Raw genomic sequence first — 27,017 nt, 5'->3', positions numbered from 1 at the left:
TTTAAATTAGATTTCAGCCTTGATGATATTATCTTTATTACTAGGATACACTTGCAGGACTGTTAAGGTTAGAAAGCCATGGTAAAATCAATGAGATCTGCAGTCATTTCAAATGTTTTTATCCATAAACAAGCTAAAGGTCTTCCACTTTTCAGCACAACTGAATCCAGATGTAAAACATATTTTCATTAAATAGCAGTCAGAAGATCTTGAACGGTCTTGTCATCAATCTAGCATCTCAGAGAACATCAGCTATATATTTTGGCATACAGATGTTAGCAACCAATAAGCCACAGTACCGATCCGAAAGAAAACTCCACTTACTTCTTCCCTAAGAAGAAAAAAAGAATCATCCAACTATGTTGATTCAATGGGCATATCTTATAAAATAAAACCACTTTCAGTTATGTTGTACTCTAAAACAACTGTGGACTGAACTGAACTACAAACACTGGCCTTAGGCCAGCAAATGCTAAGGATAAAACATTACCTGGTAGCTTCAACCACTTGGGAACTTTGCCAAGGTCTCTCTGGTCAGACTGTTGGGCTTCAACATTAGATCCTTTTTTCCTTTCTATTGTATTTTCTGTTTTGAGATTTTCACCTACTGGAAGGCCTGCAAAATCTTCCTGGGCAGTTGATCCAGAAGCAGATGGTACATGTGGCATTGCTCTGCAAGAGCAAAAATGTTCAATTGTAAGCACATTTCAATAAACAATACAGATATGGGATCTGTTATCCATAAAAACCGGATATCCAAAAAGACAAATTACAGGAGCCCATAGAGTTGATACTATTTTTTCCATTCCTCTGTTATAATAAAACAGTAACTGTACTTGATAATAACTAAGCTGTATGTATCCATATTGCTGGCAGAAGGGTTTATATAATGTTTAAATGTTTTAGCAGATAATTCATGATGATACAATAAAATAAAGCAAATATATTTATTTGCATGATCCATTTATAGCTGCAGATAAAGACATTAAAATTGTACCTGGCAACTACAATATCAGCTTGTGAAGGAGACATAGCGGCTTTCAGTAGCTGCCCTGACAAGAAATGATCTGCAGTTTTACAAAAAAAAGGGTAATATTAACATATCATTCAATAAACATTAATAAGTTCCCTTAAAGAGTCAGTATATACAAGTGTTCAGCATGTTCAGAGACACTTTACTTTAAAGGGACAACACACCTCCCTTGCTGACAAGAGCTCATTAATTTAGGTTTATGTAGAACAAATCTGAACTTCCAAAAATATAAATGTATTTTTATTTATTAAAAACATAACTCATTCCAGGGATTAATGGAAACCATTCTGTCAGTGTTCCCTGGGACCAGTTCCCCACCACTCTTAGGCTTACAGTATATTATAAACACCTCCCTCACCTTGTTTAATTGTGAAGTCAAAGATTCTGGGACTTGAAGTCCATAGAGGATAAGGCACAGATTCTCTGTAATGCAGCCAGAATCAATTACTTCACAATGGGACAAGGATAGGGAGGGGTTGAGAACAGATGTAGCTTATCATGGTTTCCTTTCATGGATTTTCCTACAAGTATAAAAAAGGGGTCATAGTTCCCTTTAAAAAAAGTTTTCATGCTCAAATGCAAACTTTTTTAATGAAACACCTACTTCTAATGAAATGTACCCTACAGACCAAGTTTCAGTATTCTTGTTTAAAGATTAGAACTGCTGACTAGCCAACTATACATATTTGTTTAAAACTAGTAGTGATGGATGAATAAATTTGGCAGGCATGTATTTGCTCCGAATTTTCACATTTCGCCACCCACAAATGTTTTCGCAAAACTGCACTGGAAATTTGCTGGCGGAAAAAAAACGATGCAACAAAAAAAAATTGGCTTGTGTTAAAATTGACACGCGTCAAAATTATTCGGACACGAATTGACTTCAATGTATTTGGACAAAATAGTCACTCGCGTCAAATTGTTATGCATCTAAATTATTTTGATGCCCATTGACTTTAATTCATTTCGCGAATTTTCGCAGTTTTTCAAAATTCTTTGGTGAAGCAAAATGGGACAGATTCGTCCATCACTATTTAAAACCAAATATAACAGCCTACGGCTTAAGGCACACTTGGCAATTTCTAGCTGTTTGTTGCCTGAGAGTTTTTCCCTTCTTGTTAAGGGACAAAAGGTTAGAAATCGCCCACTGTTCTAAAATCGATGGAAATCACTGCTATGGACCAGTTCTTGTCTAGTGACGTGTGTATCCCTCAAAAATGCAGCACCTAAAACAGTGTAAATTTCTATAAAAATTCGAAAATTGTGTCCCCATCTCAATAACTGATAAAATACTTGTGGCAAAATGTTATAAAACACCTAGAGTGCCGATACCATAAGACACACACACACACACACCTGGCTATACCCTAGTGTTTTATTTATTATCAGCCTATGACTAAGTGCCCCTAAGGCACGAAACACGCAAGGCTTTGCTGTGATGTTTTTTGCTTAAATACTTTTTTACTACATCAATCTGCGGAGTGCGGTCTGGTATGTGCCAACCCTTTATTATCAATTTACAATATTTGCCTATATCAATTTACAATATTTGCAAAAAACAGAAATAAACACCTGTGTGTAAGAGCCCCGATGGTCAGATTCTATTCCTAAACAACTGAATATGCATTGTTTTGCTAATGTTACACAGCTGATGGGAGGAGACCTGCAACTATCTGCTCTGTGTGTGCTGTGATTTCTGCAGTGGCAGGCACTGTGTCAGCCTAAGTGCACACAGAGTGGTTTAAGAGCAAAAATGCAAAGGTAAGTATTTCTGCACCAAAATTCATTCTGTGTGCACACAGCCTGTCAGTGCAGTTAACAAATGGAGCCGATTGGTGTGGATCTGCTCCCATTCGTTGTTTCTCAGCCTGTGTTTCAATGCAGGTAGAAAAACACAGTCTAGTGTGACATTAGCTTTAAAACTTAGAATAGACAAGATCTGCAATATTTAGGTTGTTTAAATTCAAAAAAATATTTCTTACCTCTCTTTATCTGTGATCCAAAGTGAATAAGGGCAGCAGGGAAGAGGTAAACCTAGGAATAAAATGAAGCACATATGATAATAATGGCGAGATAGTTCCAGTGTCATATGCTCGCCAGAGCCTCTTAGCATTCCTGCAACATTTAACCTAAAATGCCATGGCACAAACTATGACCTAAAAACAGGCTCTGAAAAATACAGACAGTGTCACGGCTTTTGACCTGCCACAGAGTCTAGGTTGCTTTGTCCCAATGAAGCCCAATAAACACTCTGTTGAACATGATGGGTATTTTCCTTTTCAGTCTGTAGTTTCATGATATCTTAAAACAAAAGACAATTTTCCATAAACTGTAATTACAGAGTACCAGGTATGGTTAAAACTCAGAAAGGGAGAGAGAGAACACTCGCCAACACTTTGATGTTCCCACTCCATCTGTAGGGATTTCACTATTTAGAAAACAACAGGTTAAACAAGGCCCCTCACTCCCCTGGAAATACACTAGCCTCTTTAAACACAGCATTTCTTTTATGCAGCCTGGAAGCTGGAAAATTAGTTTTGTATAGTATGTTAATGTTGGAATTTTTTAATAACCTCCTCACCCTCTTTACTCCCCCCCCCCCCCAATTACCATGGCGAATAATTAACATAGTCCAGGAGATAACTAGCCCAGCATCTCCAAACTGAAAGTTATTTAGTTCAAAGTGCATCCCTTTCCACCCCCCCTCCCTTTTCTGTTCCCCTAGTGCCGCCACTGAAACTTCCTTGTCTGTCAGTGTCTGGGCAAAAACTTCAAAGTCTCATGAGGGAAGGGCCACATGGGTAAGAGAAAATTCATGGCAGGGAGAACAGGACTCACAAACACACAAGCAAGAGTAATACAAAAAGAAGAGAGGAGTTCACCAGTTTGCCAGAGATGAAAGTACCAGAACCAAAGCAAAAAAAAACCACTAAGCATAGAAAAGAGCAACACAGACCTTAAAACAGTAAGGAGAGAAACAATGCTCTGCTGACATTCCCGATCTGTCACCAGCTATATGTTTGTTTCTCCAGACATAAACAGCACTGAACTGTTACAGCGAAATTTCAATCAAGAGCTGGAGGGATGTAAAACATTCTTTCCATCCCAGGATGGGAACTGATTAAAGTGCCACAGGTCTGTTTAGTTTGACGTCAGAAGATCAATAAGAAAAAGAACTTCAAAGGACAAGCAGGAATTGAATGGCAAAGTCCAGAATGCAAACATTTAGACACACGCACACTTGTCAAGAAACAAGCTTTGAAATGATATTAAAGGTTTCAAGGATGTCTTTGCAAGGATCAAACATTTCAGACAGGAATAAACCATGTCTTCTAATTGTAACAGTACTCCCAGGTAACTTTAGACCTTCTTTGATCTTCCGGGAGCTGATTATTTATTATTATGTCTTTGCCATTTTAGCTTTTCAGGGAGCTAGCAAGTGTGCAGATTCAGGGAGATTTAGTCGCCTGGCGACTAATCGCATCTTCTGTGGGGTGACAATCTCCCAGAACTGCCTTCCGCCTGCTATAATGAGAAAACGCCAGCGCCAATGCACTCACGGCACTTCCATTTCCGAAGTTGCCTCACAAGGAAATCGAGTTGCCGCGAGTGCATTGGCACTGGCGTTTTCTCATCATAGCAGGGGGATGGCAGTTTGGGGGGGGGGGGATTGTTGCCCTGCAGAAGAGGGGCTAAGTCGCCAGGCGACTAAATCTCCCCGAATCTGCCTGTGTGCTAGCTCCCTCAAATTGAAGTTTTATGTTATCTTCCACGTCTTTCAGGCTTTTGGTTGCCATTTTAAAGTATTTGAGATAATTTTAGTTGATTCGTCTATAATTTTCTGCACTTCTTTATATATTTTCCCCTCTCCAATCAAAGTACACTGTTTTTCTAAACAATGTCTGGAACAACCCATTTTACAGAGAAAAAATGCACTATAACCAGAATGCACAACATTTGCCGCCTTCATTCCTTAAATAATGGCGATAATTTACACCGGTTTTGTAACTTATGTAACACTGTTTTAATTTTTTAAAATAAAAGTCCAAAATATAATGTATACATATGTGTATATAGTATACCTTTTATAGTAATAATAGATGTATGCATATTTTGGAAATAAAAAGAGGGACAAAACAGTTGGTGCACGTAGCGTTGCAAAATTGTTATTGAACGCGCCCATTTTACAAAATTTGGCAGGTTATGAAGTTTAAACATATTTCTGTGTTATCTTATATGCAGCTGTGGCTGTTCTGGGATCTCTGCCAAAAGCCAATTAAGTTAGAAACTTTATTTCTTTTTCTGGTTGTTCAGTGCAGAGAAAAACGTGACTTTCCGGTACTGCGAGGAACTGCGGGTTGAGCTGTCAAAAGAGGGACTGTCCCTCTAAAAATGGGACAGTTGGGAGGTATGTGTATGTAGGTCTTTTGAGGTTTAAGGCATACTTTGCACACAGTCTGTGAGTGAGTTTTAACCATTTTTCCATGTTTTTTTTTTTCAGTTTTCCATTTTGATGGCTGGCAGCTTGTTCATCTCAATTTTCAAATAGGGCCATATATTCACGTTTGTACGGAGATGACATCTTTGACTGGGCTACTGCAGGATATTTGTATTTTTGCTCTTAAACCACCCCAGTGGACCTGTGCTTCAATCACATTGAAGCCCCTCTGCTTTCTAAAGAATCTGTGCACCAACCATTTTGGAAAGAAGTAGGACTTCAAGTCTTGGAATCCATCACTTCACAATGGGAGAAAGTAAGGAAAAGTTTGCATGACACTAAGGCTAAAAGGTGGGGAGCACAAAGGCAGGCTATCATGATTTCCTTTCAGTCTGTGGGGTAGGTCTGTATAAAATAGATACTAAAAGAACAGCAGAGTGTTTTTGGACATATATAATTATACACAATATGGGGGGGGGAGGGGGTATTTTTCCTTATAAACTTTTATTTCTCCTTCTTGGACATGATTTCAGTATATTAATAGAACACAACAGGATTTTTGTATGTGGCTGTCTGTATTTGGTCCCTTAAAGGAGAAGGAAAGTCTTCATGCACTTGGGGGTGCCAAATGTTAGGCACCCCCAAGTGATTGTATTTACTTACTGTACCTGAAACCCCGTCCAGTGCTGAGAAGAAGCTGGAAGAGGATCGCTCCGTGGTGCTCACTGGAATAACCCCGGGCCGTTGCAGTTTTCTGCTGATAGGAGCACCAGCCCAGGGTTTTAAGGAAGTAAATAACATTTGGCACCCCCAAGTGCAAGATGACTTTCCGTCTCCTTTAAAGTAAAAAATTTGGCGTTTCATTCTCTGGTGTTGGGTGTGTGTGTGTGTTGGGACAGTTGATCAGATTAATCCATCCCACAGATTGGAAAACCATGCCTTAAACTGGTCATGGACGTGCAGATGTTTTTCTTTGCGTGACATGCCAGACAACTAGTAATTACAGTCACCCATTGATATCGTCAGATAGGCAATATATGAAGAGATATTATCAGACTTTCTAACCTGTCCTGTCCGACTAAACAACAAATTGTCGTATACAAAAAAAATGTTGGGACACAATCTGAAATTTGTTTGAATCTTCATTTCGTACAACCATATCTATGGCCAGCTTTGCATAGAGGATCAATTCTGGAAATTTAGAAGTTGTTTTTAGGGGTGCACCATATCATGTTTGGACAAATACCGAGTTTGGCCTAATACTGAACTAAATTTAAAACCCTAATTTGCATATTTCAATTTAAAGATGTCCTCCACCCAAGACAGTAATTTGAACATTTCAGTAATTTAAAATTTGTAAAACTTGTAAACGGTTTAGATTCAATTTGGCTAAACATTAAAGATCTGTCCAAATCCAAGATCCAAATCCTTCAGAATTTGGCCAGAATCTGCACTGAATCCTGGAAACCAGCATGTTATTCTGCCTCTGAACTAGTCACATTTTGGATTGGATTTTATAGTAACAAATACATTCATACAATATTAATACACAGAGAGGGCCTATAAACGTAAGACAGGATTAAGTTTATTGAGCTACAATGCAAAAATATGCATCTTGCTTTGCTTACACCAAAAATGTAAGTACCCTTTCTCCCAGCACAAACAACTGTGATCATAACAGCATATGTATTATTGCCCTCTGAGCCCTAGGGAAGGACCCCCTCCTCCTGTGACACTTTTATTGAGTGGTTAAAGGATCAGTGGAAGCACCTCTTTTAGGAACAGCAGCAATGGAAACACAGGCAAGAATAACATGGCATCTTGCAAGATGAAAGTATGAGGCAGGAGCCACTGTGCTGGAGTATTAAAGAAAAGAAAGACCCCTTCACAAGCTGACAAGAGCTCCCTCTCCTCTCAAGAACCTAGCCCAGGCTGAACACACAAGCAGGGTGCTCAAGTTACTATTGGGTAGGAGGATGGGGAGACCCACACAGCTGTGAGGTACTAAATAAGAGCTGGTTACAAATATGATTGTTTGGACATGTCTTGAGCATGTATGTATGTATGTATGGATGATTGTGTTAGTGGCTGTACTGAAAAAGGACCAGAAGATCTCTAGAATGGAAGCATGAAGCAAAGACATTTCCTTCCCAATAGAAAGCCTGAGCTCTGTCTAAAGTAAAATGGTGTCATTTTTCAATTAGGCTTTCAATTTTTGCTCTGAGGCATTTCTAATTACAGCACTTAATACTCCATTAGTATACCTATGCTGCTTAAGCTAATGGCAAATTAGTGTGCCACCAGTGTAGAGATGGACAATCCACTGACTTTGAACTGTCAGTATACACCAAGAAGATTTTCTGCTTTCTACCTACCACACTAATTGCCTAATCTCTTTTGGCTGTAGCATAAGTAACCTACTACACTTCAGCTATTAAGGACCTATAACTTTAAAGTCATAATGGGTGTTCAAGTTTTGCATGAAGCATAAAAATTGGCATGCCAGGCTGTAAGGTGATATACATAATAAATCCAATATACCTGAAAGAGAGTTTGGAAATCGTCCTTTAGCTCAGTCCTTGGTGGCGTGATAACTGCAGAGAGAAGACAATGACTAAGTCATCTTGCAAAGGAAACATCAAAAAAAAATATTTGTAATAAACAAATTATAAAAACCTACAATACGAATATTTTTATTATTACTGGAAGACTATAATGTCATATGTGGGACTTGTATTGTATTGCATAGTAGGTTTCTGCTACAAAGTAGTATACAACAGCCAGTTTGATAACTACTAAAATGTATGCTCAATGACCCTGCTGTACATGCAGTTTTGTCTGTTTAGCCTACTACTCTTAAACAATAAGCCAGTATTTCACAAATAAGGGAACTGTATAAAACAACTGCATATGTAAGTTTTGTCAAATTTAAAGTAGTGTCAGCATGGAAGTGCAAATACCCTGTATCACTAAAAATCCTGTTGGGACACACCCAAGCCTCATTTGAAACACAAACACTGACTGTTATAGATCTATAGGGAACTCCAATCCAAAAAATGCTCAAGGGGGCATTTTCTAAATGAATTTTTATCTCTAGCCCCCAAATAAAATCAGCACCATAAATTATTCATTATTGCCTGTAAAACCTAAGACTATAAAATATGCATGAATTTTTGAGTAATTTTACATCTGAATGAAAATTAAACTCTCTCTAAAAACACACCAATACCTAAAATACAGTACAATTCTATTGCATGGGTTTATAATTATTTACATGATATTATCAAAGTAACTAGCATTACAAGTAAAACATGTACTAAAGAACAATGTAAAAATGCAACAATTATCATGAATCAAAGAACATACAGGCATCGCACAGTGAGATCAGGGCTCAGAGACTCAGTTTCACTAGTCCTGTTTTGTAATGTATGTTTTACAAGCACAAATGTGCAATCGGCATTGCCAAATGTTAAATACTATAACAATCTAATAAAATAAATAGAAAAAAAACACATCAAAATAAACTTGGAAAAAGTAACAATCACAGTACCTCTACATTATTCATGACATTAAAATATTGGTGTGTTTTGATGGAGCCTTACAAAAGGGAACTGGCATATAATATAATGCGATCTATGATTTTTTTCCCCTCTTTTGTAAGGACAACCCAGATAGGTGTATATGTCTTTTACAAACTGGTTAAGACCTGGTATATCCATATGAGCATAAGGAAGGGTGACACAGCCCTTAAACTCAGGTTTTTATGGTTGGATGATGATAAATAAGTGGTATGGGTACTGTAAAAACACAGTACACCTCCATACTTACACAGATAAAATTGCATATTTGAATCCTCCAGATGGCTGCGCACAAATTCTTTCACTGCACCAACTGAAAAGAAAAATGACTATTTATTATTTGTCTTACAACTGGCAAATATTCAAGAAAAATAAAAGCTACACATGTACCAGTCTCTGTTGGATGAAAATATCCCTGCAGGATATAGCGATCTGGGAAAAGAACCCTCAGAACCACCTGTGAAAAGAATACAGTTGAAGCATCATATTAAAAAACCTCTGTACATTCTCAGACAATGCTGTATTGTTTGGAAAATTATGAGCACTGTCCATAAATAAAACAGCAATATGTAGGACAGCTAGAGTTGGCATTCAGGGGCTGTGAAGAAGTAACAAGACAAGACAATATTATCACCTTACTTTTGAATATCTCTCCAGCTTTTCCTGCATCTGTCTGTCTCGAATGGCTTTGCACACTAAAGGAGCTTCCTGAAGACGCTGCCTAGTGTGAGAAAGAAAGCAAAAGTGTTCAACTACTTGAACACTTCAAAAAAAAGTTCAAAAACTTTTCAACTGGCCTCTATTTTTAGGTTTTTTTTGGAAAACAAATTCTTTGTAAGGCTGCAAATTTATCATTATTGCTATGTTCTATTACTCGTCTTTCAGGCTCTCTCCTTTTCAAAAGCCAATGCTATTTGGCTGCAATTGAAACCGGAGAGTTTCTCTATAAAGAGCTAAATAACGAAGAAAAAGCATATGTAATAAAATAAACAAATTGCATATTGTCTCAGAATATCACTCTCCACATCATACCAAAAGTTAATGAAAGGTGAATAACACTAAAAACAATCTCTTTGTAGTTTCATTAATTTTACCAGTTAAGTCAATCATCCATGAACTCTCTCAAGATAAAAACTGCACTGCATATTCTAAGAAAGGCCTTACAATAGATCTATAAAGAGGCAAATAATGCTTTCATCACCAGCATAAATGCCTTTTTTTATGCAAGTGTTACTTTATTGTTTAAAAATACACTAACTGACGATGCCTTGAGTTGCACAGTTTGTTATCCATAAAAACCCAAGTGCTGGGAGCGTGGTTTGATGGTGAGCTGAGCTCCAGTGCCTTTCCTCTAAAGCTTTACTATAAGACGGGCAGAAACAGCAGAAATGGACAAATTCATAAAACTTTAACACCCGGACCTACTCCAAAGCAAATGGGAGTAAAAAAAAAAATAAGGACCCCCCCTTTTTTTTTTCTTTTCTGTATCCCCCCTCCCAAAATGAAAGTAGGCAGGGGTGTGTGTATGGACACTGGGTTTTCATTTGGAAGGGTTGAACTTGATGGACTTTGTCTTTTTTCAACCCAATTTATCTATGTAACTATGTAACTAAAATGACAATAAAAACTATTGAAAGAAAAAAAAAGTGCTTAACCTTGCATTGTAATGCAACATCAAAACAACATCAGAAAGGATTCATAGGAATCAAAGAAGAACTAAAGATAGCAGCCCTCAACACCATATAACACAGACCACTGTGTAAAATACAGATTTGCTATACATAAAGAGCCAAAAACATATGCTTATGAATGATGCTTAGCGGTAATTGTGTCCCATGACACACTAAAAGTTGTGTATTATGATAAAATAATACTCCCTGTTGTAAAATAGAACAGTCACCTTGGAGGTCAATGACCTTTAAAAAAAGTATCTTACGCAAGTATATGGAATTCTTCAGTGATTTTCAATATACTTATAATTTAACAGTAGGGGTGGATTAATCCCTGTGTATTATTGCTTATCATGTCTCACTGCTCAGTGATATCCATAAAAACCCTTCACGCAAGTTTGATTTTGACCTTTCACTCCTGAGCTCTGCAAATCTTCTCCTCACATCATCCACAGTGATTTCAAAAAAATCCTCTGACAACTCCTGAGACTCATGGACAGTTTTCTTTCCCAGATCCATGTGGCACACAAGGGGTTCTCTGTCTATTGGCTAGAATAAGAACAATTTCACAAGAAAGTTACTACACAATTAAAAAGAAGAACCTGCCAGCTGCACAATGAATTATTACATGCCAAACTATATATCTATAAGCATACATTCTAATGCACCATCAGCTGCACAATTTGAATAATTATTATTAGTATTATGATTACATGCCAAACATGAATGCTGATGCACCAGATTTAATCAAGCTCCCCCACACTGCCTGGTTAGTTCACATTTTCTCTAATTACCTGGGTAGTCTCTACCCTTTCTGTCTTAGACTTCTTTGGCTTGGAGGGCCCTGGGCTGTGGATAAGCTTCTGAGCTGAAGAATTTGGCACACCATCTTCTGACAGACCTGCATGCAAACTGGCACCTCCAAGGCAGTGACCATCACCTTGGAATGGAATGAATTTAGTAACACTAGGGTGAACATTCCTCTCAGCACCCTGTTTTTCTTCCCATTCACTAAAAGTGTTTGAAGGACCTAAAATAGGAGCATTAGGATTCACACGTAGCTGGGCTTCTGGTTGATCTATGGTCTCAGAGCTAGCAGGACCCATGCAAGATAATTTCTTCTTCTCACATATGACAACCTCTTGGCTTGCTTCTTGATTTGCAAAAGACACAGGGTGTGTCTCTGTTTTGGGATCCCCATGGTCTTTTGAGCCTTCTTGATTAACAATCTGGTCACATTTCCGAACTACAAACCTGGAGAAAGACTCAAGATAGTAAGCATAGACACATCATATTGAAGTAATTTCAACATTAATAGTCTGTATTTTACACACCTAATGATAGCGCTGCCTCTTGTGAGTCCCAGTGACTGGAGAGTCGTTTGCTTCAAGGCTAATTCACCGGTCACCTAAAGAATAAAGGAAGTCAGAAAAGTTTTTTATGGTGTTGTATAATGTACACAATTGATCTGTAATGTATGTACACATATAAATATTATATGTGTAAATACACATGCAAAAAAAAGAAAATTACTACAATTTCCATCTCACATGGCCTTATTGATTTACAAAAGCTATATGGCTTTAAGGAATGGGCTATATGTAACTTGTTCGAGATTGAAACATGACATTATGAATGTACATCTGGTATCAAAAAAGAAATGGGGGAATGTAATATATTTAGTTAGCGCAAAAAAAATGTTTGTAAACACCTTTGTTAGCAACCATGTTTGTCTCCCTTTTTGACTGACTTAAACAACTTACTCGCAAAGTTTGCGACCAAATTGCTTTTGCGAGCATTCGCAATGTAATAAAAATTCGCAATCACAAACCATTTTTTGAGACAAAATATTTAACTAAACTCCAGAACAGGTGTTAAAGGTTCGCAATCCGCAATAAAGATACGCAATGCAATAAAAGCCTAACAAAGAATATTACATTGCAAATTTTTATTAGCAAAGTTTTGCTCTTTGCAAATTTTATTAAATTTCTCCCAAAGTGTCTTAGCTGATGCCCAGTTCTGTAGTGAGTTACTGTGTGACCAATAAATAAATGTAAATTATTTTACAACATGCACATGCATACACACTTTTCTGAGTGATTCATAAAAATATAAATAGGCAGCAGAGAAATGTTTCCTTTGTGGGTCCCCTAGAGTGGCTAATGCATGAAAACATGTGAAATAATCCTCTGGATTGAACTTGATGAAAGCATATTTTTTCAACCTAATTTACCGTACTATGTTAATATGTAAAACCTATATGACTCTACAGGAATCGGATGTCGTAATTTCTGGCACTCAACATCAAAACGATGTCTGCACCCAACTCTTTAGGTGCAATTTCACATTATAAATTGACACAGGTCACTTTGGGAACCCTGACGCTTCCGCCAGTAGCAATGCCATGTGCATCTACTCAGAAGTGAGAGGAGCTGCTTTGGATGCAAGTACTTGTAATGAATAGCATATATTCATTCACACAATGACTGTGGTGGCCATTTCTAAATGACCCCTAACATCTTTTCATCAAAAGGGAAATTTGTTAAACTTTAACTGCTTTATTAAAATATCAGCATGAATAAGAAGCCAACTATTCCTCCTTATTTGCAAGTGCAGCTAATTTTAAACATCATTTCATTATAGTGATTACTCGCATCCTTTTTAAACACAAACATCCAGACAGGAAGGGACATTTTACTAGTTTACTCAATGTGAAGTACAAAAAAATTTTTATTGGAAATTTCCAGCCAAGTATTTGTGTTTGTACAAAATTGTTACATATATACTTGGTGATAAAATGTGCCCCTCAGATATGCTGGAAAGTTCTGAGTACACAAAAATGTGAGATCTGGAAGCTATGAAGTATATAATAATAAGCCATCTAGTTTAGATGGATCATGCTTGTGTGAAGGAGGAGAGGAACAACACTGTGCCTTACCTCATCCCTCATATAAATGCACACAGGAGTGTATCCAGAAACCACATGCTCCAATTGCTCCCTGTATGCAAAAACATAATTTTCATAAAAAGGCATAATTTCAAAATCCAGCCCTGACCATTACGGTGTGGAAAGTGGAACAAAATAATCTATTATGCATGCAGCTTCCTTGTTTTTTGTAACTTAGATTTTTATAGGATGAATTCTTATATACACCAATTGCATGAAAAACATTGCATATTATGGGTACACGCAGTGTCCCTTTCACAGTTTACAATTTTGTTATTGTCAAAATATTATGTTATCCATTTTTTGAATAAAAGCACGTAATGTCTAATAAACAATGATTAAACAAAACCAACTGGTCTACCTTTATTTATTCTGTCAGTATGTTTATAAATTATCCCTTACCAATCTGGGGATCTTACTAGGGTGCTGGCCCAATCATTTTGCTATGTCTCTAGATAAGTTGTCACCTATTGCCCAGTGCTAGGTCAGAGAGGCTACCTTATCATATATGTGTTTCACTAGTTTCCTCTCACAGATCAGCCGGTTTCCCCAAAAGCTCGTATGGAGCCCATAGACAAAATTTTGGGGTCCTGTTTCGGATATGTGCAATAGAACTCTCAAAGTGCATATTTGTAATGAGCTTCCTGTGGAGTTCCATGATAGAGGGAATGCAGCTTCCTTGTATTTAATCTTGTCCTGACAACCAGTGCCATATCAGAAGTTTGTGCCATTGTGACCAATACTGGGAATAACAGTGTGACTGTCACATAAGCATACAGTTCTCACCTGGCCTTCGGAAACTGCAGGAGGATATCCATGAGAGACTCGTTGCACAGGAACTCACCTTGAAATCTCTCCCCATTCTCCAACTGTAATGCTACCCGCACTTTCTAATGTAGAGAATTTACAGTTAGAATGTATTCAAATCTGTATTAAATCTCTGATTTTTAGTAATTGAATTCAGAGCAATATTTAAAGATTAATAAAAACTTGATTACTAAAAACCTGAAAGCAAATGCAGTACACAGCTATGTGAAGGGTATTCACAATACTATTACTATAAAGGCTGCAAAAAAGTACAGCTAATACTTCAAAACTGCTTAGTAAACACACAGGCAATTTGACTAAGGTTTCCAACAAATAAGAACCCTGGTGGGCACCGGTCCTAATACTAATAAATATAATGCACCCTGGTCTGATACATGAAGCGCTAATAGGCAAATCTTGGCACCAGACAGACAGGACCCAAAGTTTGAAAGATTTATACAGCAACATGTTCCATAGCACTTTACAGCAGAACTGTATCTTTGCACCACTGGACCAGGAGCCAGGAGAGAGACTTTAGCTGTGAGGGTGGGAAAAGGTTTAGATGCAGATGAAATAACACAGGCATAATTTGCACTTGGGCACCACTGGGCATGCAGGAGATTTTGGACACCATGTTTTCTTTTAGTCGCCCAAACCTGCTCAGGCAAAAGAAAAACATTGCCCCTAGGAGACTAATTTAACCACCACTGATGCACATAATACACATTACTTCTAGGGTTCTATTTAGGCCTGGCACTGGGTGCACCTCAGCCTCCCCCCTTCTCTCCTGTGTATGCACAATTGCCAAAGCTGTAGGTACACCCTCTGGTCTGCTGCCGGATTTAAAGGAATTGTTCAGTATAAAAATAAAAACTGGGTTAACAGGCAAAATAAAAAATGTTTCAATATAGTTAGTTAGCCAAAAATGTAATCTAGAAAGGCTGGAATTACTGTCTAACATAATAGCAAGAACACTACTTCCTGCTTTTCAGCTCTCTTGGTTTCCAATGTTTGGTTACCAGGTAATAACCAATGAGTTACTTGGTGGTGGGGCACACCGGTCATAATGGATTTCTTTTGAATATGACCTAAATGTTGAGGATCAAAAACGTACTGAACAGTTCCCCCCCCCTTAAAGTTGCTGACTAACTCAGAGTTAGAGAGCTGAAAAGCCAGTAGTAACGTCCTGGCTATTATGTAAGACACCTCATCAATCCACCCTTTATAGATTACATTTTTGACTAACTTAATTTTCTCTTGAAAATGAAGGGATAACTTATTTTACATTTATTGATTTAAGTTTGAGCAGCCATACTCAAAGCCCAAGCAATGGCGGAAAGCAAGGTTCATTGTTTGCGTTGTTCTATTGTACCTACAGTCAAAGCAAGAGATAAGGCATATCCTGCTCCTAAACAAAAATAAATACATACAGGGAAGGAATCTGCACAAAATCAGCTACACGGTTATATTTTTACTAAATATATTGTAAGATCTTTTTTTAATATTACATATAGTTACAAAGTTAAATCAGGTTGAAAGACCAAAGTCCGTAAAGTTCAACCCCTCCAAATGAAACCCAGCTTCCATACACACACTGACACTGACCCCTCCATATACTCAAACTATATATAGCGTATCTATACTTACTATAGATTTTAGTATCACTATGCTTGTCCAAGAAATAATCGAAGCCACTCTTAAAAGCATTAAAAAAAATCAGCCATCCCAACAACATCCGGCAGGGCATTCTACAACATCACTGCCCTCAATGTGAAGAACCCCCTACACTACTTCTATAGAAAGTTTATTTTCCTCTAGTCTGAAGGGGTGGCCTCTGGTGCATGATTCCCTTTATGGGTAAAAAGGTCCCATGTTATTTGTCTATAATGTGCTCTAATGTACTCATCTCCCTTTGCAAGAGTCTTTTTTTTATAGAAAATAACCCCAACCGTGACTAGCCGTCTAACCAATTTAGTTTCACGTCTCTGAACTCTCTCCAGCTCATTTATATCACTTTAGAGCCCAAAACTGCACTGCATACTCCAGATGAGGCCTTGGCAGGGACCTATAAAGCAAAATTATGGTTTTATCCCTTGAGTGTATGCCATTTTTTTATGCAAGACAGTGCTTTATTTGCTTTAGTAGCCAAGAATGACAATGCCCGGAATTAGACAACTTGTTATCTACAAGAATCCCTAGATCTGCATGGGCAGCTAGAGTATGGCATATACAGGGAGCATAGAGCAGGCACAGTATGGCACACAAAGTGAGCATGGGGCAGGTAGAGTATGGCACACAAAGTGAGCATAGGGCAGGCAGAACAGAGCAGGAGACAGGGAAACCTATCAAGACCAACCTTAAGTACTCTTAAGATGTACTACATAAGGTAACATAGTGCTGGTGCCCCTTCAGCAGTTTGTATGAGTGTGAACAGGTGAAATATGTGGGCAGTTTCAGTCTGGGTCTCAGGTGTGAACAGCACAGGGCTTTAAGGTGGGAACAATAAAGGTGTTAGGGATGACAGTGTTACTGTGAGAAAGCAGCACATGAATTAGAAGGTGAATGACAGGGTGAAAGTGTGTCTGTATAAATAAAATGAAAAATTCTACAATAAAATATAAAAAGCAACACTGGTTAATGACTTTGTAACATACGGGTTCATATATTCTGAAGCCATAGCTGTTATTCTGACTGAATTCATCTTTAAGATCTGCCAATGATATTTTTTTTTAAGTCATCTGTGTTTAAGGAGCCCTTTACCTGTGAAAAGCATTTTTTTATTTTTAAATGAAATTTGATTCTTCAGATAGCTCTTTTATAAATCAGTTATACTTTGAGCTGGCCATAGAATAGCAGATTTTTTCTATTCTACGATGAAGGCTCGTTTGTTGTAATCTACCAACTCAGATTAAATAAAGTAGTAAACAGAATAAATCAGACAATGTTCTGGCCATGAATTGACAGACAGCAATTGTGTGAAAGTTATGTCTGACAAATAGTAGTGACCCATTGATATTGTCAGATAAGCCGAGATATTATTGTTAGCCGACAGATATTCTAACCTGCCGATCGACTAACCGACTGAGAGTATGGACAAAGTGGGGCCAACTTTTATTTTAAAACTGGCTCTGAGTATTGTGGTTATTTTATATTGACCAAGTATGCAGATATGGCTTACTGTGCTCAGTGCCAATGCTTGCTGCTGCGTGCAGCTCACCATTTCCAGTTTGGCATTGTTGGGAAGGTTGGCAAATCTCCACTGCAGTGAAAGATCCAGCAGTGTTCTCTGAAACCTGTAAATAAAATTGGTAGAAATTAAGTAACTGGTGTCTGGATGATGGAAGGCATCTATCTTCTTGAATATACAATGAACAAAGAAATTCATGGCCTGGCCGCTATTATATTCTATACACTATTAGAAGAGTTTGTACAATGTTGAAACTGCATAGGAGACAAAACCTGGAAACCTATACAATATACAGGATAATCTGTATGTATTTAAGACAATATATGGGAAATACTTAATCCAACAAATGTATGCATTAACAAATAATGTCTCCAATATACAAAGATCTTTAATAGAGAAAAACATTTTAATTTTGTTGTTATACCAGGTTTAACCCAGGAAAGTTTGGAGATGTGGCTAATGAGGGATACACCAAATGTAGAATTTGGTTCAGAATTCTCCTAAATTCCACCACTTTTATTTGGATCCTGCTGAATCACAATTGGTCACAATTGATGCAATTAAGGTTTCGATTTAGTTGAGGATCCTTGTGGAAGATTACATTTTCATCTAAATGCTAGATTAGGGAAATTTGGTGAATACTGAAATTAATCCTAACACCTGTTTAGCTAACATCTCACGCCAGCTGGCAAGTGCCATTGGGAACTGTGATGTAGGCTTGTGGTGGCTGCTTGCCCATAAATAACACATGTTCTATACAAATTGTTCTTTTGCCAAAGATGCTGCCGAAGTGTCGCTGGTAGTTGTTAATCAAGTGTTCCAGTTGAGGATATGACATTTTAGAAGGGATGTCCAACATAATTAATCCAAATACAGTGCGGAGATTCGGCTATTACAGATGGGACGAAACTGATAAACTGGAAATTAGATTTGGAACCTGGAGCACCATTTAAAAATTGCAGACACAGAGGTAATTTCATGGGGAAAAGTGTATTCCGTACGAGTGTTGTGTAGCACCAGTAACAAGAAAATGCACACACCACAAAGTGACAAACACAAGCATGCACAGAAGTGGAAGAAAACCTCAGCTGACATATGAAAGAGAAGTGCAGACACAGCACAAAAAGTCACAGGTAATGAATAAAATAAATGAAAGGAAACAAGTCGAAAGAACATTTATTGAACAGTGAAAAATGGGAATTGTGTAACCAACACTTAAAGGAAAACTATACCCCCCAAAATGAACACTTAAGCAACAGATAGTTCATATCATATTAAGTGGCATATTAAAGAATCTTACCAAACTGGAATATATATTTAAGTAAATATTGCCCTTTTACATCTCTTGCCTTGAGCCACCATTTCGTGATGGTCTCTGTGCTGCCTCAGAGATCACCTGACCAGAAATACTTCAACTCTAACTGTAACAGGAAGAAGTGTGGAAGCAAAAGACACAACTCTGTCTGTTAATTGGCTCATGTGACCTAACATGTATGGTTTGTTGGTATGTTTGTGAGTACAGTGAATCCTACGATCCCAGGGGGCGGCCCTTATTTTTTAAAATGGCAATTTTCTATTTATGATTACCCAATGGCACATACTACTAGAAAAGTATATTATTATGAAAATGGTTTATTTAGGTGAAGCAGGATTTTACATATGAGTTGTTTTATGCAATATCTTTTTATAGAGACCTACATTGTTTGGGGGGTATAGTTTTCCTTTAAATGACATCTGTACATTATGTAGCTGTTTTTCTGCCTGCTTATAAACACACAGGTCAAGACACAGCCTCAGCTAGCTCTTGTGTCTGCATTAAAGAGGTTGTTCATCTTCAAACACTTTTTTCCCCATTCAGTTGTTTCAAATAGTTCACTAGAAATAGAGACTTTTTCCAATTCCTTTCTATTTGTGACTATATTTCTAATATTGAAGTGCAAAGTTTAATTTTTCACCTTCTGAAGCAGCTCTGGGAGGAGTCGCAGACTTTTAAACGGATTGATACATTTAGTGGATACATTTGTTATACTTAACCCTGCTAAGCAAAATCCCTCAGCTGCATTAAAAGCAGCTGGTAGAATTGATACAATAGTTGCTAATATTCCATAGATACTGCTGAGAAATGTATCAACTAATTGCATCAACTAAATTTAGCAAATTGTAACTGTTCTCTCCTGGATTACTGAGCTGCCATACCAAAACACCAGAGACAGGAACATTAAAATCTAAACTTAAATTTTGGGAAAACTGTAAAAAATAAAACATTGAATGCAATTGAAAAAGTATTTGTTTATGGTGAACAACCAGGCACTGTGTTTGCCTGTGTGTAAAAACACACGGAGCAGACATATTCTGCTCCATTTGACTGCACACACGCCAACATAGTACCAGTTAGAAGACACAGGAATGAGCTTCTCAACATGTGTTACTGTAGCCTTAGGAACAAGTCACAATAGGAACCCTGAAATTACTGCCACCTTCAAAGTGGGGAAATTCCACTTTCATTGGAGCAAAACCGTGTCGATATGGGCAACAACTGCATCAATTTTTTACATGCACATGATAAAAAGTAGTAATAAGCAGGCACTGAGGTACAAAAAACATGAAAACGAGGAATTGAATAAGAGAAAACACAGCAGTACGATGTATTATTGTGTGCTTGAGTGGTATCCAACATAAAGAAGAAAAAAAAGTAATGCAAAGTGGCTACAAAGATATTGCAAAGTGTGAACACACTGCTGCAGTTCACTATATATAAGTACAGGGAAGCAGAAGCACCTATTAGTAATTAAGTAGTAACATACAATTATACATGTTACAGTAAAGAAATGACAAGTGGTTAGGGGTCTATGCCAGAGCAATAGCAATATACAGATCATGAGCAAGCATAGCACAGCTGTTTCTTCTTCACCCATCTGCAATTCCTCTTTCCTATTAGACCTGTGAGAAGATGTAAGGCTACGAAATTATTAAAAGCAAGCTTCTGATTGCTAAAATGTAGCACCGAATCCACTTTTTTGGATTCGGCCGAACCCCCGAATCCTTTGTGAAAGATACGGCTGAATACGAATCCTAATTTGCATATGCAAATTAAGGGTGGGAAGGGGAAAACATTTTAACTTCCTAGTTTTGTGACAAAAAGTCATGCAATTTCCCTCCCGCCCCTAATTTGCATGTGCAAATTAGGATTCGGTTCGGCCGGGCAGAAGGATTCGGCCGAATCCAAATCCTGCTGAAAATGCCGAATCCCGAACCAAATCCTGGATTCGGTGCATCCCTACTAACAACACAACAGGGCACAGCAACCTGCAGAGAAATTGGTGCACACATGACAAAACTTTAACAATATGGCAATGACGCTTAAGGTTAAAAGTGGAAATTATTCAAATTACTAAATTGTCTTATACATAGAGTTAGCCACCTTAACCTACAATAATTCTGTATAGGTCAAGACCGAGCATCAGTGGCAGCTGGAAAGAAATTTCCATACAGTAAACACTTACTTTAAGCGATATTCCCTGGGGTTATAATTCTGTTTTCTGCAGACTTCCTCCAGCACCTAAAAACAAAACATACAAATGTTTGGGTATTATGCCATGCAGTAGCATTGCCCATACCCCAGCTTCAAAGTTCAATTTAAAAAAAAACCACCAAGTGCGCTATGCCGCTGAGAAAAGAAATTCACCTCCTCAGAACAATGTTTTCAGAAATAGAACCAACTTCAGGTCCGATAAAAAAGAAACACAATAGAGGAATGCTAGGGATTGTAGTAAAGCGATACATGAACTCCGATCTTACATGGTGATCATCACCGAATGCTTTGCTTGGGCAGCTGTGGCAAACCCGCGTCACCTATGCCCCCACGCAATCCCGTTTATTTACCTGCTGTAATGGAGTTCCACCTGTCACTTTCACAATTTGCCGCCTACCATTTGGGGCCAAAACCGAAACCCCTTGCCCAGTAGACGCCATGGTACGCAATAACGCACAGTCATAGACCTATCAACTAGCTTTATTGCGATATTCACAGAGACAAACGCAGACAGGATTCTGCGGGAACAAACTGTGTTGTGACTGGGAGAAAAGCCGGAACATCTACAGTATATAAAAAGAATAACATTTGCCAGCTTGTGACTTTATTACTTCGGATACTGTATGACCGAAGTGACCCTGGCTCCGCATATAGTGGGGCTCCATTTATAGTTTATTTCAGGTCACATATTTATTTGGACACCGAATACTGTTCTAGCAACCAGGAGGTCAATTACTACTTACGTACAGCAGATTACAAACTATCTGACAGTCTGTACGTTTGTACTTTATCAAATGACTTGTTTTCCCTGGACAATGCCTAGGGTAAAAGTGCCAGTTTTTGTGTGTGACTCTACATATGTAATCTTGGGATTGTGTGACTGCACATTTGTGCTGCTGGGACATTGCAGCCTCTGCAAACTAGTCCAGTACTAACGGTCCCTATAGATGCAAAGATTTTTCTTTGGTGAATGACCGATTTTAGTGCAATCTAACCAATCCGTCAAATTATCGTGAGGTCAGTGGGAATCGAAGGATCATGCATCTAACAATTTTTCGTCCGACATCTGTCAGAAAATTGATCGGCCAGTTTAAAAAATGTTCACCGGTCACAGTGAAATCTATGTTTGCAGGGCCAAGCAGGCAGCTCCCCATCAGTTTTCCTGGCTTCCACTAGACCAGTGGTCCCCAACCAGTAGCTCGTGAGCAACATGTTTCTCTCCAACCCCTTGGATGTTACTCCCAGTGGCCTCAAAGCAGATGATAATTTTTTAATTCCAGGCTTGGAGCCAAGTTTTGGTTGTATAAAAACCAGGTGTACTGCCAAACAGAGTCTTAATGTAGGTTGACAATCCACATAGGGGCTACCAAATGGCCAATTACAGCCCTTATTTGGCACCCCAAGAACATTTTTCATGCTAGTGTTGCTCCCCAACTCCTTTTACTTCTGAATGATGCTCACGGCTTCAAAAGGTCGGGGATCCCTGCACTAGACAATATCGCTTGAAATGGTCTGAGGTTCCCCTGAAAAAAAAAAAATAATGATAAATAATGAAAAAGAAAAGGCAGACCTTGTTCTGCTGTGACTGTGCTGTGCATGGTGATTTGCAAACACTTACACCTATTTACCTCTTTCTAAATTTTGCATTAATGACATTTAACTTTAGAACAAATAAATATTACATTTTATACTGCCCCCTGTCCTGAGTGAGCATTATTATAGTGGAAGTCTCAAACTAGACCATGTCCCCTTACATCAAAAGACACGTCTATTTTGTGTTAACATTTTGTTAACATGTCCATTGGGAGGTATGCAATCCTCTGCTGGGCGCCTGCATTTATGCACTATAGTTATTCTGATGAACATACTGTTATGTTTTGGCTGCATGAGCCTGCTAATAAAGCACTGTTATACTATACTCATCCTCGGCTAACAAAACATAACAAATTGGTGACGAGGATGGGATAGAGTATAACAGTGCTTTATTATCAGGCTCATGCAGCCATTACACAACAGTAAGCAGCTCTAACATCACACATACCAGTCAGCCCACTTCCCCAGCCAAAGTTGGGAACCCGGGAATATTGCACTGTACACTCTGCCTGCTCTGTTCCGTGCTTGCATCAAAACTGAGGTTGTGATGTCCCATCAGCTGCCCATGAAAAGTTTGCTTCCATAGCTGTTTCCTACTAAGTGGCCGTTGAAAGTGCTCTGTATGTACACGAACATGCATGCTGGAAAGAGGGCACCAATCAGTGAAAAACTTTATATTTTCTCTCTTTTTTTTTCTTTTAAAGTGTTGCAGACAGTTTTGGGAAGGCTTAGTCTCCCCAAGCCTTATGGAAAATCTGCCTGTGACTTTGAGGGTGTTATCCTATAATACTATTTGATGCAGCTAGTCTCTTTAAACTGAAAGTCTTAAGGTGGCCATAAATGTTAAGATTTTTAAAAGATTTTAATCTTAAATGTACGATTTGTCCATCTACAAAAATGGCTATTTTAAGCGATATCGTCTAGTTGAGGTTAGGAAAACTGTGCATGCACCCTGACGTCAAAGGGGGCAGCTACATTATGGAGGGCTGAAGTGGAGAGGGTAAGCGGTGGAGGGCAGCAGTGGGACAGGGAAGCAGCAGAAGGGAGGGGAAGCAGCAAATGTGAGGGCTCGAGTGGGGAGGGGATGCAGTTCTGCACCAAACAGGAACTCCAATGCCCTCACAACTTTGCCACCTTCAGCAATTACTGAGACTTTTGCATCTGTTGTTAACAACCCCTCCTTTGGGGTTTTATAGTACACTTAGGGGCCGATTCACTAAGCTCGAGTGAAGGATTCGAATGAAAAATACTTCGAATTTCGAAGTATTTTTTGGGTACTTCGACCATCGAATGGGCTACTTCGACCTTCGACTATGACCTTCGACTTCGATTCGAACGAAAAATCGTTCGACTATTCGATAGTCGAAGTACTTTCCCTTTAAAAAAAACTTCGACCCCCTACTTCGGCAGATAAAACCTACCGAAGTCAATGTTAGCCTATGGGGAAGGTCCCCATAGGCTTGCTAAACTTTTTTTGATCGAAGGATTTTCCTTCGATCGTTGGATTAAAATCCTTCGAATCGTTCGATTCGAAGGATTTAATCGTTCGATCGAACGAAAAATCCTTCGATCGATCGAACGAACATTTAGCGCTAAATCCTTCGACTTCGATATTCGAAGTCGAAGGATTTCAATTCGAGGGTCGAATTTCGAAGTATTTTTTACTTCGAAATTCGACCCTTAGTGAATCTGCCCCTTATTGATCAACTATCTGGGCATGTATGTAATTTCAAGTGTGTGTAGGGTTACAGCTTTTTTCACTGTATTATTTTCCTTTCTGCTGTATTGTCATCACGTTATACACATGTAGCAAAGAAACCCATTGTTTTTGAAAAAAATACAAACATTTGAATTGATCAGCTCAACTGTTTGTGCCCACACATACAGACCTTTATCAGAAGAATTAATTATTGCAAAACCATCATAGTAAGTATTGTATTGTACTGTACTGCCTGGCCTGCGGTTATTATTGGATTGTATTATTGTGGTTTCCAGATTAATAAGGAGAACATAAATATTTAAGTATGAACAAAAAATTAGCAACTGTGGCACTAATTGTAAACTCTACTGAGCAGGCAGGAGTCGAGAAAATCCCAACCTGCACCTCTTTTCAGCTTGGATCCACCTCAGCCCAAGCTTGAGTTCTCTTCAAGGATGTGCAGTGGAAATCTTTCTATGGTTTTGGCTCCAGGTTTTTTCCTCCTTAAATTGCTGCACTGTGCACAATTCATCAATACAGAACAACAGCCACATTGGAATTGGCAATGCCATTTGGAGTGGTTTTAGGTGTCATGAATGGCATAAATCTGCGCAACAGCTGCTGCAAACTATGAATGACTGCAACTGCACTTGCACGTCATAAATGACCCCTTATGACTTAAAACTAGAACTGATTGTCTACTCTATATAATACAGTTTCAATATAAAAATAATCCTGGAATTTTTTGACTTTGCACCCTGCTCAGTGGTTTGTAAATGAGGCCTAGGGTCTGGATAAGAGTAAATTTTATACTTACCGTAATTTTCTTTTTCTGGAACAAACTCATGGCAGTGGGTCACTTGTATGTATCCCTGCCCCTGCAGGATTGGACAGATGGCTAATTAGCATATCAATTAAAAGCCTCCTTCACCTTCAGTTCTTCAATTTCCCAAAGTTAGCATAGGGAATGATAGTGACCCACTGCCATGAGTTTTTTCCAGGAAAAGAAAATTACGGTAAGTATAAAGTTTACTTTTTTCCTGTTCACTGCACTCATGACAGTGGGTCACTTGTATGACTGTCAGGTACTTACCCTGGGCGAGCAGCGCGTCCTGTGCGCTCCAGCGCACCCTCTGCGTTCCAGCACGTCTGTGCATTCCAGCAGCAGCACGGTGCATCTCAGTGACGTCATCACAGGGCGTCGCGGTGCCGGCTCCAGGGATTCAGGCGGCGCAGCAGGATGACGCAGGCTACACCATTTAGCCCAGCGCAGAGGACTCTCATGTGCTCGGACATCGTAGTTTCCTAGCTACACTCTGAGTAAGTGACTATTGAATTCTATTGAACGTCGTGTGGTTACGTGGCCTAACGTCTTCACTGAAGTCAAACACCTTTTCTGCTGGACGCTTTGCCAGGATCTGTTACGGCTGACGCCAAGGTGCTTGCTGAGAACTTCTCTTCTGTGACTACAGATTCCTGCTCCTCGCTGTTACACTACTAATCTCGTATTTCTCTGTGCTCCCTGCAGTCACGTTACCCAGCACCTGAAGTTTCCCTACAGATCAAAGTATCCAGTTCTCAGGCTCCCATACCTCACCTTCACTAGCCTCCCTCCGTGCCTAATTGGGGGTTGTACTTGTGAGGGGGCTGTAAGGGTTGTCTTCTTCTACATCAACGGTTCCTCCCGGGTCGGTAAGTCTGACAATGACATACCATAACAATGAAGGGAGGGCACAATTATGCAATAACATGTTTATTGAGAAATAGAAACTGCTTGCAATATAGAACAACCAAAATTAGCCTTTAGACATTACATCCAACTGGTAATGTCTAATGTATGCACTGAAGACCAAACTGCTGCTCGGCACAAATCTTCAGAACTCACCAAGGACTGGAACGCCCAAGAAGTTGCAACTGCTCTAGTAGAGTGAGCTTTAACTAATGTTAGTTCTGGCAAATTCAGAGACTTCTTTAATACAGAAGGAAGCGCCGTTTCTGATGAAGGAGCCGCCTGACTTACCTGTCGGGAGGCGAGGCAGGAACACTATTGCGGAGAGCGCAATTGCGCTCTCTCGCAATAGTACAGCCATATTTCTGGTTTAAAAAACGGAAACTCGGCTCTTAGAGGTGCAGGAGCAGCTTTTTGCCGCCCATGAAATCCTCTCTGGCACTGCCGCCTGAGGCGAGCAGCTCAGCTCGCCTCATTGGCGGAGCGCCCCTGACAGAAGGTAATGTATGTCGCCAAAGATTTAGAAGCAGGAGCACCTCTTTTGGGGCAATCTGGGATCAGGAATAATGACTGACTTCCTGAAGTTTGTTAACTGAAATTGCATATATTTGATAGAGCTATTGATTTTGTTATTGGGGATTCCTTTGTCAACGCTGCGCAAATTTGAACCTGGGTTGGTGTTGATAAAGGAGAGACTTTTTTTTACAGTGGAAGTGGAGTTTCAACTAATCCTACTGATCAAACGCCAATGTCACATATGATGTGCAAACATAATGCAAGTATTGCCTTCATTTAATCCTGCAG

General features: G+C 38.9%; 1 protein-coding gene across 3 annotated transcripts; it reads right to left on the bottom strand.

Annotated features, from left to right (window-relative positions):
- On the bottom strand, positions 1 to 21,700 carry aspscr1.S (alveolar soft part sarcoma chromosome region, candidate 1 S homeolog). 3 transcript variants are annotated; one of them, NM_001094840.1, is given in 16 exon segments: positions 1 to 331; positions 491 to 672; positions 998 to 1,067; positions 3,016 to 3,067; positions 8,013 to 8,065; positions 9,300 to 9,362; positions 9,440 to 9,506; positions 9,689 to 9,770; positions 11,129 to 11,268; positions 11,514 to 11,973; positions 12,054 to 12,127; positions 13,658 to 13,718; positions 14,453 to 14,556; positions 17,652 to 17,766; positions 21,164 to 21,219; positions 21,543 to 21,692. In NM_001094840.1, coding segments are annotated over 16 exon segments (1,680 nt in total). In that variant the 5' UTR covers positions 21,633 to 21,692; the 3' UTR covers positions 1 to 320.
- Between the last annotated feature and the right edge of the window lie 5,317 nt (positions 21,701 to 27,017).

This window comes from Xenopus laevis, chromosome 9_10S (genome assembly GCF_017654675.1).
Source record: "Xenopus laevis strain J_2021 chromosome 9_10S, Xenopus_laevis_v10.1, whole genome shotgun sequence".
Taxonomy (NCBI): domain Eukaryota; kingdom Metazoa; phylum Chordata; class Amphibia; order Anura; family Pipidae; genus Xenopus; species Xenopus laevis.
This window is presented reverse-complemented; position numbering and strand designations above follow the sequence as displayed.